Genomic DNA, 14,116 nt, shown 5'->3' with positions numbered 1-14,116 from the left:
CCATGGACTGCAAGAAGATCAAATCTATCCATTCTGAAGGAAATCAGCCCTGAGTGCTCACTGGAAGGACAGATCCTGAAGCTGAGACTCCAATATTTTGGCCACCTCATGAGAAGAGAAGACTCCCTGGAAAAGACCCTGATGTTGGGAAAGATGGAGGGCACAAGGAGAAGGGGACGACAGAGGACGAGATGGTTGGACAGTGTTCTTGAAGCTATCAACATGAGTTTGACCAAACTGCGGGAGGCAGTGGAAGACAGGAGTGCCTGGCATGCTCTGGTCCATGGGGTCACGAAGAGTCGGACACAACTAAACGACTAAACAACACTGCCCCGAACCAAATCAGAGAGGCCTTGCCCAGCTCTAGCAGATATTCTACTGTCCTGCAAAGGCACGTCTCTCTTGTGCACAACTACTGCTTGCAAACTGGAGTGTTCTCTACTGTTTCCAAGCACTACAACCTGTTAAGCAATGATGTACAGTGGTACTCAGGTTAAGAACTTAATTCGTTCCAGAGGTCCGTTCTGAACCTGAAGCACCACTTTAGCTAATGGAGCCTCCCGCTGCTGCTGCGCCACCACTGAACAATTTCTGTTCTCATCCTGAAGCAAAGTTCTTAACCCGAGGTACTATTTCTGGGTTAGCGGAGTCTGTAACCTGAAGCGTCTGTAACCTGAAGTGTCTGTAACCTGAGGTACCACTGTATAAAAAAGAGAGTACCTCCTTCAGCACCACAGCTATTACTGACAATTTCCCTATGGGGTCTGGCAGGCTTGGGATAAGCATATAGTTCACATATAGCTGAATTTCTTAACTCTTGTCTCACTGGTCTTATTTTATAAAGTTACTACCTGCTTGGAATTCCTGAGCATTTAGCAGGCTATAGGTCTAAATAAAAGTACTATCCATTTCAGTATCCAGTAATTTGTGTTTTAAATTATGAACCAATTTTATGATGCAACACAAGATCTGAAGAATGTATTTCATGTAATACAGGAATGAACATCATTTTCAGAGACCATACAAATGATTTAAAACAGATGTGAAATTCTCTCTATGCAGACAATTATAGGCACTGGTGATGACATTAGATACATATGACTAATCACGCTTAATGCTTGCTGTTGCCAATTTGCCTTATTAGCACAAGCAATTTGGGCACAGGATGACATTACTTTAATTAATGTAAGCAGCTTGTTCATTTATTGAGTAGGGTACATTTGTAGAAAGGTTACTTTATCCGCAAATTAATCATAACCTTCTTTATTATTATAAATTCAGAAAAGCTGAGGAGGAAAAAGACTTCTCCAGGCAAAGCAAAAAATTAGGTGATGAAAGTCTAAAAGTAATTTACTGTTATTTTACTATTTTTTTCCTGCTGAGGTGAACTAAGGTATTTTGTCCTTTTTATCTGAAAGCTGTATATGAAGGGGAGACGAAATTGCTATCATTACTTAAGCCAAGACATTATGACAATTAGGAGAGGAAAGCAAAAAAGAAAAGCCTGTGAAGATTTAATATAAGTTGTGTGCGCGCACGTGTTCCACTTTTTCATGCAATAAACATATGTCGATCACTGTGGTATACTTAAATTAGCATACAAAGACGAGGGAACAATTCTGACCATTGTTCAGCTACAATAAAAGATACTTTGAAATATAACAGGATGTTAAGCTCCATATTGACTCTTCTGCTGTTTATATGTCAAAATAGTTTTTGATATTTTTGAAAAATTATATTTACTAAGAGTGAGATCCAACATGATGCAAGTGGACAGTCACTCATGCAAGGCACCCACTCGCTTCTCTCTTTCCCCGTATGCTCCCAAAATCTGCTTCAGAGAACTGTGGGACACTCTGGTACAGATTTTCGGGATGACCAGGAGTGGGGAGGGGAAACACAGAAACTGGAAGTGCCATTGTGCAAGCAGGCAGACATCACTGGATGTTTCCAAAAATACATGAGTTTTGGAATTGGAAACATAGCAGCTTCAGTATTCTGGGGATTTGAACAGTTTTTAAAAATCCTATTCAAAGCTATTTCTATTCCTATATGACTGATTTTATTAACAGGAGCAACAGGAAGGGACAGCTGAGAAAGCCACTAGGTAAAAGGCTGAATTACAACATGAAGTATCTGTTCAAGCTCAGAAGAGGCCAGAGGCATCTGTGAAGCTTGTAGGGGCTGGGACGGGGAGCAATATAAAACATATCATGAGAATTGGGGCAAAAACTGGAGAAAGAGGGATGATCAGGCAAAATTGATATTGGGCTCGTCTCTGTCTAAATTCATACAACTGTTGTAAGGACACCTCTATACCGGAAATAAGGAAGCAATCCTATGGCTGCTCAGAGCTCATTGCAAAGAATCAGGACAACTGAAAAGGCTTTGTTCATTGTGTCCAGCTGCCGAACTTCAATTAGCAGAGGGACGCAGAGTAGGACCTGATGTTCAGTGAAGTGCATGAGAAGGCACATAATGTATGGGGGGAAATGGTTTCCTCAAAGAAACCAAAACGTAAATGAATTTTAAATAATTCAGGTAGGTGATAAGAGCATGGATCACTGTAGCCAGTTAATGGGTTCATCTACATCAGAGTTAAGATTTGAAGCTGTTTGTGTTTTTATTTTATTATTTATTTATTTTTTTGCAATGGCCACAAGCCAACCTTCTCATCCAAGTTTCCACATTTCCCCCCTGCTAAATTTGGATTTTCCCAATCAGCAGATAATCTGATATGGGAATAAAATCCAAAATAAAATTGCACATTATTCAACTGTGGATGCATTGAACCACATTGTATGGATGGGCTTTTTTTTACATCTGTGGTGGTGACATTTTGCTTAGTGCCTTCTGTTGCCACATCTACTACTTTCATTTTGTTTCCATCACTCCAAAGGAAATGATGGAGCCTGCCTTTTTCCACCAGTTTGTGGTATTTTTATTTTATAAACAGCTCATTTGCAGAGAAACATTTTTGCACAGCAGCTGCATTTAAATTAAAATAAAATTTGTCCTTGCCAGTATAGGAGTTGGAAAAGGGAAAGGAGAGGAAAGAAGAGGCCTTTCATGCAAGCGACTACAAATTGCCATGCCAAGAAAGGATGCAACATTCGTGACTGTCTAGTTTAGAGAAATTGAGAGTAAGAGGTGACATGATAAGAGGCTTATAAAATTATGCATGGCATGAATAAAGTGGAAATATATATTTTTTAAAATGTCCAGACATTTTTTAAAATGTCTTAGAGACTAAGTTTGTTCTTAGTATGAGTTTTCGTGTGTGTGTGCATGCACACGAAAGCTCATACCAAGAACAAACTTAGTTGGTCTCTTAGGTGCTACTGGACTGACTATCTATCTATCTATCTATCTATTTCTACTGCGTCAGACCAACATGGCTACCTACCTGAATCTAGAACCATGGATAAAGTGAATAGAGAAAAGTTTTTCTCCCTCTTTCGTAACATGAGAACTTGTGGATATACAATGAAGCTGAATGTGGGAAGACTCAGGACAGATAAAAGGAAGTACTTCTCCATGCAGTACATAGCTAAACTATGGAACTCACTCCCATAGGCGGCAGAGATAACCACCCAACTGGTTGGCTTTAAAAAAGAATGAGACAAATTCATGGAGGACAGGGCTACTGATGGCTACTAGTCATGGTGAGCCATGGTGGCTATGCTCTGCCTTCGCAGCTGGGGGCAGCAATGTTTCTGTACACCAGTTGCTGGAAACTGCAGGAGGGGAGAGTGCTCTTGTGCTCAAATCCTGCTTGCTGGCTTCCCACAGGATTTGTGAGAACAGGATGCTGTACTAGATGTGCTGTCAACCTAATCCAGCAGGCTCTTCTTGTGGTTCTTATGCGTCTGAGAAAAGAAAGGGAAAACCCCTTTTCTGATTTGTGACTGAGATAGTCCAAAAGGACTCCTAAGAATTGGGACTTTTTACGCATAGCCAACAAGAGAAATAATGTCTGAGGAGCACTTGGAGGGCAAGGGACATTCACAGTCTCAAATAAATGTACAGGAGCATTTACCTGGCAATTCCTCCCTTTCCCTGTTGGTGACAGCAAGGATATAAAGCTTTATATTTGGGCAATAGGTGAAAGGAAAATCTTACTCATATGAATGTAGCAACTTGAATATTTCAACCTGTGTGGAATTTCCCTCACGAGGCAAAAGTGGATGTGGACAATTGATTTCCCCACATAATCCATTTACAGGTTTATAGGTTGGTGGTGATAGTGTTAAAAAGGTGCTATTTATGTTACAGCTGCATAAGCAGATAAAAAAAATAAGTCATGACCATATATATCCCTATAAAAAGTTAAAGTCAAGAAAAGTGTGCTAAAGACTTGCAGTAAAAAGTTACAAATTATATTTAGTATAATATTCTCCACCATTGTGATGTCCCTATTTTCTTGCCAGTTATATATGTTGCTCAGGTATTTTGTCTATAACTATCATTTACCTTTATCATTCCTGATACAATTAAATGGATTCCTTGTGGTAATTCACCTTCCTCACATATCATATCTCCATAATCATAATAAAGAATTTTTGCTTTTCTCTGAAAATAGCAAATAAATGAACATGGTATAGAAAGTATTACAGAGCATAAGACACACAGTACATTATTAAGTATGCCAACAAAATGAGGGGACATAAATATTTTAAGATTTCTTAAGATATTTCTGAAAACTTACTTTGGGAGGACAGCAAAGGAGTACTATTTACAGCAACATTTTATAATAAATAGACTGCAGTGTAAGATGTTTTATAGATATATGGCAGAAAGATAATGGGCAGATAATATCTGAAGAATCAGCAAATATACATTCAATTTATTTACAAAGTTTTAAATAAACAAATGGAATACTGATTGGATATCTATTATATCTTAGTATAAAATGTTTAAAAGTATTTTGACTATGTAACATAAATGTAAAAGAGAGAGTTTAAATGTGCATGGTAGTTTTATGGTGTGTCTCAAAATGCATAACTTGTAAATGTCATTAATACTAGTCATTCATTGTGTTTTCCAATCTATAGGAAACTGATCAAAACTTTGCAAATCTACGACAAAGATCTTTTGAGAAATGGAAACATAACACTTGAGAGAGACAACAGTATCTGGTTTGAGGCAGTGAAAAATTAACCAACATTTGGGTTCAGAAAGTTAGACATCTTGAAATCCTATTCATCATTATTCATTAAAATGTCAAATAACAAATAGATAATTGAAATACAAAGCCTACAAAATGTTCACATTGATTAAAGGTTAAACAGAAATACTGACATATTTATATAAGTGAAAAACTCAGGGACAAATTAGACAGTATACACAAATATGCATAAAAAATTCTAAGCATTTTAAAACAAAAAAAATCACCAGAAGATTGTCATTTTGATAAGATGAGACATTGGAGAAGGGTGTCATGTTGGTTTCTAGCTGTAATGGTAATAAGATTATGAAAAAATGGTCCCTTTTTTCTTGGTATATAATCAAGAGTTTAAGATACAATAATATAAGAGGATGGTTAGAAAATAAGGGGTTTAATTGCAATGCTGGGAGATAAGGATTTGCTGGATAAACAATTTGAACTGGAATACAAGAAGGGGAGGTATGAGGAGGTCAGTGAAAGATGTGATTGAAAAATAAGTTTTGAACGTTGTGTGATTTTTTAATTATTTTTTCTTTTTAATTTTTTCTTTTTTATTGTCTGTAAAAAATGGAAAATGCTAATAAATATCTTATAAAAAAAAGGGTGTCATGTTACCCATTCAAAATTCACCCCTCAAAAACAGCTCCCCTTATCCCAGGGCAGGGTTCCAAACACATAGTCAAACATAGGGAGTAAATAAGAAAATCATACATTCATGAGAGATGGGTGGGGACAGGAGCTCCCAGCACACTGGTCAGGGTAGGAGATTCCAATGGGAAAAATAGAAAAAGTGGTCATCTCACATGGAGATATTCTATCTTTGTAAGGCCAAGGTATCACAGGAAGTGAGAATGAAGAAAAAATGATTTTTTTTCTGTTAAAGCAGCAGCAGTTTTCAGAAGATGGGAGGTGAGGTTGTAGAAAGCAATGAATAGGGATGGGTTTTGGAAATAAATGTTGGTTGACACACATAATGATGCATTACATTCCTTTGAATCTGAATGTATAAGCTCTCTCTGTGTACAATCTGACTGCATCGGACAAATGAAAAATATTACACATCAAAATCAAGGAGTAGTAATTGTGCAATAAGAGTAAAAAGAGTGGGCTGATGAGCCTTGGATTCTGAGATAATAGATCATATTCAGATGACAAATTCAATGCACGGATGCAAGGCTGGCTGGCCTGTCGGCCAGATAGCTCCTGATGAGTGGAGCAGGATCGGAAATCTCCCATGGAATGAAGGATCTACATTCTTGGGGCCTTGTATAAATAAGACACAGACTATTTTTAAGCATAGAAATATGTTTTACGACAATGCTTACCTGAATGTATTCTACCTGTTTTTTGTCGTTCTGTAGCCAAATGACATTACGCAGAAGTTCTTGTGCAGTAGGAGGTGCAATTGTAGATGGAAGTGTTGCAAGCTGTTGTTTTTTAATTAGAATCATCTAAAGAAGAAAAGTAATCTTACAATCTACAGAAACTAGTCCAGAACTGTGGGAAATGATTGCAGCGAAAATAAAACGTCATGTGTTGCTAAGTAAGCAAAGGGTTAAGACACATGGATTTCCCCCCTGTAAATTCCTAGAGAGGGCATTCTGTGAGGTCACATCCTTTGCTTGCCCTAGCAAGAAAAATAACAATGGGAAAATAATCCTTACTACCTCCTCCATGCTCAGAGCTCAGTCTTTTTTCTTTGTCATGTAGCTGATGGGAAAGGATGCTAGTCCTGAGCCCTGACTCCATTTTGATCTCAACTGTGTATTTTGTAACGTACAAGTATACTCTGCCTGACTTGTTTTTCACTGCTACTTTCTGCTTTCTCATAATATACGTGTAAGTTGTATACACATGTATACACAGTCAGTCCTATGCCAATTGCAACAGAGTCAACTTATAGCAACTGCACTGTGGAAAGGAACTTTTGTTGCAGCTCCTGCTCTAGTGGGGCTGTTTTAGCAGTGCTCCAGGAGGGTTTTCCTAGCTGCTTTGGAGACTCTAGTCAAAAAGTAGGACATTAATATACTAATGAAAGATATGGTGATACAGTTATAGTTAGGCACAGATATATACATAAGTGTGGATTTTAAAAATTACCTTATGCAGTTCAGCACCTTCAGTTTTGTCAACAATTCCTCCCGATATCATAAACTTTAGAGTTTCAGAAGCTGTGTTTAGCACTGTTTGGACTGCTTGTTTGGTTTTCACGCCTGTGACAATCTCTGGATAATCACGCTGCATTAACCCTAAAATAAATTAAAATATTAGTTACCTAAACAATTTTCTTTCAGTTGAGTTGGGATCAAACATTTCTTGCCTGAAAATACTGTTTGCCACAATGATCCCCTTTGCTGTTTACTTATGCTGTAAGTAACCCCATTTCAAAAAAACCCTGCCTGTTTTCTGAATTCAAGAGGAGCAGGAGCAGTCTTAATAATAAATACAATATCTTAGGACTTTAAATTTTCCTCAGAATTTTATAAAATTTTTGGAAATTGGAATTAAATAAGTATAAATTATTTCTCAAGAACTACCCAGAACAATTTGTATGTACAGTGGTACCTCAGGTTAAGAACTTAATTCGTTCTGGAGGTCTGTTCTTAACCTGAAACTGTTCTTAACCTGAAGCACCACTTTAGCTAATGGGGCCTCCTGCTGCTGCTGCGCCGCCAGAGCACGATTTCTGTTTTCATCCTGAAGCAAAGTTCTTAACCCAAGGTACTATTTTTGGGTTAGCAGAGTCTGTAACCTGAAGCGTCTGTAACCCGAGGCACCACTGTATACCTCATTAAATTCCTACCTAACTCTTTCATAGCCTCTTGTTTGTTCATTTCCAATATTCTATGTATTTCCTGTAAAAAGGGAGAAAATACACCTTATATGTTAAGCAGAACTCGAGTTTCCTTGAAAGGTAATTACATATCTATAGCCACTAATGAATAATTATACTAATTTTTAATAGTACATATGTATTTCTGTACTTATTTTTTAAGTATGATTTTATTCTTGCCCACAACCTAAATGCTTAAAGCACTTAAAATAAAGACAACTATAAAGCAGATTCCAGCTAGAATACAAACCATGGTTTACAATACTCACCAGGCAATGCTGGTTCATTTCAGTGAGATATGGGGAGGGGAGAAATCTGTGGCATGATTCCCATTTCCTAACAACTAAGTGTTATATCTGAACTGAGTTCCATTGGAGGGAGCCATTTTTTCTTTAACTTTGGAAAAGGGCATTTAAATGGAAGATATTCATTTCTTTAGTTTTGAGCAGTCCACGTTATTTGGGGCTGTCCTCTCTACTACTTCAGAGGGCATCATCCAATGGTACTTAAAATTAATGTGGTTGCTTGACGGAAACCATCTGGCCCAGGGCAGGGCCTGAAGCCTTACAGGGACTGCTGCGCTCTGCTGCCCAGGAGGACTCTCCTGTGTGAGTGTCTGAGGGCCCTGCTCTTGCTGCTTACCATCTACCTGGCCCGGGGCGGGGCCTGAAGCCTCATAAGGACTGCTGCGCTCTGCTGCCCAGGAGGACTCTCCTGTGTGAGTGTCTGAGGGCCCTGCTCCTTCCTGCCACTCACCATCTGGCCCAGGGCAGGGCCTGAAGCCTCACAGGGACTGCTGCGCTCTGCTGCCCAGGAGGACTCTCCTGTGTGAGTGTCTGAGGGCCCTGCTCCTTCCTGCCGCTTACCACCTGGCCCAGGGCGGGGCCTGAAGCCTCACAGGGTCTGCTGCGCTCTGCTGCCCAGGAGGACTCTCCTGTGTGAGTGTCTGGGGGCCCTGCTCCTTCCTGCCACTTACCACCTGGCCCAGGGCGGGGCCTGACTGGCCTCACTAGGACAGTTGCTGTTACTGCTGGAGGGGTGCAGAGTGCTTTTAAAATGTTTTTAAAAAATTTCTTTTGAATTTTTTGTAAGGGGGGGTGGGGGTGGGATGGATGTTTATTGGGCCTGGGAATTTGTTTGATTTTATGTTTTTGTAATTTTTACTGTTTTTTGTTTGTATTGTTTTATTGGTTTTTATTTTTTTTTTAAGGTGTTATTTTGTTCTTAAGGGGAGGGGTCAGGGCTGCCGGGAAGTAGATCCCAGCCAACAAAATGGCTGGGGCATGTTCCACAGGGGGGGATGCACTGGGACAACCGATCTCAGTGATCACGGGTAGGAGGAGGAGTTACGCTAAGACCAGACCATGTCATTACAGAGGAGGCAGGTTTAGTCGTTGTCTGAGGACTATCCCTGCCTCCGGGTCTGGTCCTGACCGGATGGATACTAGAATCAGCAAGGGATACCCACATGACCTGAAGGTGCTGATGTGCAATGCCAGGTCAATGATTCATAAGACCACTGCCATCCATGACTTGATCATGGATGGAGGACTTGACCTGGCATGTGTGACAGAGACTTAGTTGGATGAAGCAGATGGGCCTGTCCTTGCCGCTGCTTGTCCAACAGGTTTCTCTTACGCACAGTAACCCAGGTCATGTGGGCGGGGAGGGGGGGGTTGCAGTGATTTTTAGGAAGTCATTAGTTTGCACCAGGCGTCCTATTGGGAAGACCCAGTTTTCCGAGTGCATGTTCTGGAAGTTGGGCAATAGGGGCAGTACAGGATTCCTTTTGGTGTACCGACCTCCCCGCTGCACCAAGGATTCCCTGCCCGAGCTGCTTCAGGTTTTGGCGGATGTTCTCCTGGAGACACCTAGCTTGGTTGTCCTAGGGGATTTTAACATCCAAGCCGACACGACCTTACAAGGGGCCGCTCGGGACTTCGTGGAAAGCATGGCCTCCATGGGGCTGTCCCTGAATAAGTCTGGCCCAACCCATAGCCGTGGACATGCCTTGGACCTGGTGTTTACCTCTATGGATGTTGGTAATCTGACACTAAGTAAAAGCGAAACGAAAGAAGTGCCATGGTCAGATCACTTCCTGGTGCAACTGGACTTCTCTGCGACCCATCCCCTCTGCAGGGAGGTGGGACCAATTCGGATGGTCCGCCCCCGCCACTTAATGGATCCAAATGGTTTCCAGAGAGTGGTAGGGGATGCTTTATCCCATGTTGATGGCCTTTCAGCCGATTCCCTGGTGGCCCGCTGGAATGTGGAGCTAACCAGGGCTATTGACTGTTTGGCTCCGAAGCGCCCTCTCCGATTGCATGGAGCCCGGACAGCCCCGTGGTTTTCCACGGATCTGAGGGCAATGAAACAATCGTTGAGACAGCTAGAGCGCCGGTGGCGGATAACTCATTCCGAATCTGACCGGACACAGGTTAGAGCTCAACGTCGAGCCTACCAAGTGGCGATAGCGACGCCAAAGAAGACTTTCTTCGCCGCCTCTATTGCATCTGCAGAAAACAGCAGCAGGAGACTTTTTCAGGTGGTTCACAATTTAGCGGAACCACCTGCGACATCTGGGCCCAGTACGGGCCACATGATCTCCTGCAATGATTTTGCTAAGATTCGGGAAGAAGTAGACTCCACCGTGGGAGCAGGGCCAGGGCGGGAGAGTGCTAGAGTCCTGTCTAGTCAAGTTGCGTGGGATCAATTCCAACCTGTTACCTCCGAGGATGTGGACAGGCTGCTTGGATGAGTGAAGCCAACCACCTATCTCCTGGATCCTTGCCCATCCTGGCTTATAAAAGCTAGCCGGGAAGGACTGGGCGATGGGCTCCGTGAGGGAGCCTTCCCAGACCCGCTGAAAGAGGCGGTTATTAAACCGCTTCTTAAAAAACCATCTTTAGATGCGGCCACGATGGCCAATTATCGCCCAGTCTCAAATCTTCCATTCTTGGGCAAGGTGATTGAGCAAGTGGTTGCTGAACAACTCCAGGCACGCCTGGAAGAAGCGGACCATTTGGATCCCTTCCAGTCGGGATTCAGGCCTCATCATGGGACTGAAACTGCCTTGGTTGATGATCTCCGGCGGGCTAGGGACAAAGGTGAGAGCTGTTTCCTAGTTCTGCTGGATCTCTCAGCGGTGTTTGATACCATCGACCATAACATCCTTCTGGACCGTCTTGAGGGGCTGGGAGCTGGGGGCACTGTCATACAGTGGTTCCACTCCTTCCTCCTGGGCTGTGTTCAGAAAGTGGTGGTGGGGGATGAGTGTTCAAACCCCTGGGCTCTCACTTGTGGGGTGCCTCAGGGTTCTGTCCTCTCCCCCATGCTTTTCAACATTTACATGCAGCCACTGGGAGAGATCATCAGGAGGTTTGGGCTGGGTGTTCATCAGTATGCGGATGATACCCAGCTCTACCTCTCTTTTAAATCAGAACCAGTGAAGGCGGTGAAGGTCCTGTGTGTCTGGAGGCGGTTGGAGGATGGATGGCAGCTAACAGATTGAGGTTGAATCCTGACAAGACAGAAGTACTGTTTTTGGGGGACAGGAGGCGGGCAGGTGTGGAGGATTCCCTGGTCCTGAATGGGGTAACTGTGCCCCTGAAGGACCAGGTGCGCAGCCTGGGAGTCATTTTGGACTCACAGCTGTCCATGGAGGCACAGGTCAAATCTGTATCCAGGGCAGCTGTCTACCAGCTCCATCTGGTACGTAGGCTGAGACCCTATCTGCCTGCAGACTGTCTCGCCAGAGTGGTGCATGCTCTGGTTATCTCCCGCTTGGACTACTGCAATGCGCTCTACGTGGGGCTACCTTTGAAGGTGACCCGGAAACTACAACTAATCCAGAATGCGGCAGCTAGACTGGTGACTGGGAGCGGCCGCCGAGACCATATAACACCGGTCTTGAAAGACCTACATTGGCTCCCAGTACGTTTCCGAGCACAATTCAAAGTGTTGGTGCTGACCTTTAAAGCCCTAAACGGCCTCGGACCAGTATATCTGAAGGAGCGTCTCCACCCCCATCGTTCTGCCCGGACACTGAGGTCCAGCTCCGAGGGCCTTCTGGCGGTTCCCTCACTGCGAGAGGCCAAGTTACAGGGAACCAGGCAGAGGGCCTTCTTGCTAGTGGCGCCCGCCCTGTGGAACGCCCTCCCATCAGATGTCAAAGCGACAAACAACTACCTGACATTCAGAAGACATCTGAAGGCAGCCCTGTTCAGGGAAGTTTTTAGTATGTGACATTTTAGTGTATTTTTCATCTTTGTTGGAAGCCGCCCAGAGTGGCTGGGGAAACCTAGCCAGATGGGCGGGGTACAAATAATAAATTATTATTATTATTATTATTATTATTATTATTATTATTAACCAAGCTGTTTCGTTAAGGTTCAGTTCTCTTATCTTGATCTTGTTACATTCATATTTTTTTTAGATTCTACTAGCCTGAACTACTTCCGTGTGCTCTGAGCTTTTTACAAGTACAAAATAGCATGTAATCCCCTTGTGAAGAGTTCTTCTCAAAATATATTATTGACTCTTTAAATCAGAAAATGGGAACCTGTGGCTCTTCAGATATTGTTGCACTCCACCACCCCAGTCAGTATGGCCAATGGGTAGGTATGATGGAAGCTGTAGTCCATCTGGCTCCACAGGTTCCTCGTCCCTGCTTTAAGGAATGGTATCACAAGTGATGTAATTTTCTGCTTAAAATGTGAAGTCATGTACTCACTTGATAAACTCTTTCATGGCCAGCAATCTGTCCAATTAAACAATTTGTATCTTCTTCACCTTGAACATATCCTTTAGCGATATCATACCGGAAAGTGAGCTGTCTGTTTATTTGCTTCTCCAATAAATAAATCGTTCTAGGTATCACAAGCTGAAATACATAATGTATTAAAATATACATATATCATGTATTGCACAGTTAATGGTCATACCAGACCATTACAGCTCCTTCAACATTACCCAGCCAGGACCATAGGACCATATATTCCACAAATTCAATAAGCTGCTTTTAAACAATGTCACAAACACTCGGCTACAACTCATGCCAAGTGCCTGCTACATTCTAGTGAAGCAGGATTGCTCTGGGAATTATTATTATTATTATTATATTTATTTATACCCTGCCTTTTTTCCTGACATGGACTCAAGGCAGCTTAGGAATTGAGTGAAGTCATTCATAGGAATTGAGGAAAAGCCCCTCCCAACGATGTCATTTTTTCTAGAAGTGCTGTCTGTCAACAGAAGGTTCTCCCCCCACCCAAAAAAATACCCAATTCCTGAACCACAGAAGAAAATATAGTTTTCTACTAACAAAGCATAACACATTACTGAAAAAATGATCAATTTTTTTTACCTTAAAGAGCCGCAGAATTCTTAAAACACGAATAAACCGAAATATCCTGATAGTATTAATCATATGATACGTTGTACTGAGTGTTTTAAAGAGGTTAATAATCATGACATCTACAACTCCCACTACTATGATTATAAGATCAAACTGGTTCCAGTGGTAAAAGATGTAGGTCCTCCCCATTGCAAAAGCCTGTTTAAAACAAATATTTAATTGACATCAAACATTGTGTGTATTAAGCATTTTACTCCTCAATTCACAGGGCTCCCAAAGCACCTTACATAATAAAAACAACTACTAGTAGTAAGAAGAGGAGCCTCAAAACGTTCTGTATTGGGGACTGGTGTTTTTAATTGGTTCACAAAAGACATGGAATAAGTCATGATGTGGACAAATTTGCAATACGCCAAATTATTCAGCATAATGAAACCCCCAGAGAATACAAGGGCTTCAAAAAAATCTCTCCAAACCAGGTGAATGGAAACCAGTACCAGTACCAGTTACTGGTGGGAAGCAACAATTGGAGAGCCTAGTAGCTTCAGGCCCTGCACAAGTTCACAAGGTTGGCCACTGTGGGAAACAGGATGGTAGACTTCTGGTCTTACCTAGCACTGATGTGCTCTCCACATTAATGTACGGTATTCACTGCCACAAGATTTTGAGATGGCCACAACCTTAGACCACCTTAAAAGGGGATTAAATAAATTCATGGAGAATAGGTCTACGATTAACCTTTATATACTTCTCTAAATTG

The 14,116-nt window shown here is 42.0% G+C and overlaps 1 protein-coding gene across 4 annotated transcripts in view; it reads right to left on the bottom strand.

Annotated features, from left to right (window-relative positions):
* The window catches only part of LOC310752084 (solute carrier family 9 member C1-like), a 59,293-nt gene that overhangs the window by 13,355 nt on the left and 31,822 nt on the right, over positions 1-14,116 (bottom strand). For all 4 annotated transcript variants that reach the window (XM_083591807.1, XM_083591809.1, XM_083591806.1 and 1 more), the window contains exons 16-21: positions 13,366-13,554; positions 12,733-12,882; positions 7,971-8,022; positions 7,268-7,416; positions 6,493-6,618; positions 4,474-4,572 (exon numbers count right to left, since the gene is read on the bottom strand). In XM_083591807.1, the coding sequence (XP_083447933.1) occupies positions 4,474-4,572; positions 6,493-6,618; positions 7,268-7,416; positions 7,971-8,022; positions 12,733-12,882; positions 13,366-13,554 (765 nt within the window). The remainder of the gene's footprint in view (positions 1-4,473; positions 4,573-6,492; positions 6,619-7,267; positions 7,417-7,970; positions 8,023-12,732; positions 12,883-13,365; positions 13,555-14,116) is intronic.

The sequence above is a fragment of the Podarcis filfolensis genome (genome assembly GCF_964270895.1).
Source record: "Podarcis filfolensis genome assembly, chromosome: 1".
NCBI classification, from domain to species: domain Eukaryota; kingdom Metazoa; phylum Chordata; class Lepidosauria; order Squamata; family Lacertidae; genus Podarcis; species Podarcis filfolensis.
Note: the sequence above shows the minus strand (reverse complement) of the source record. Positions and strands in the feature narration are given on the sequence as shown.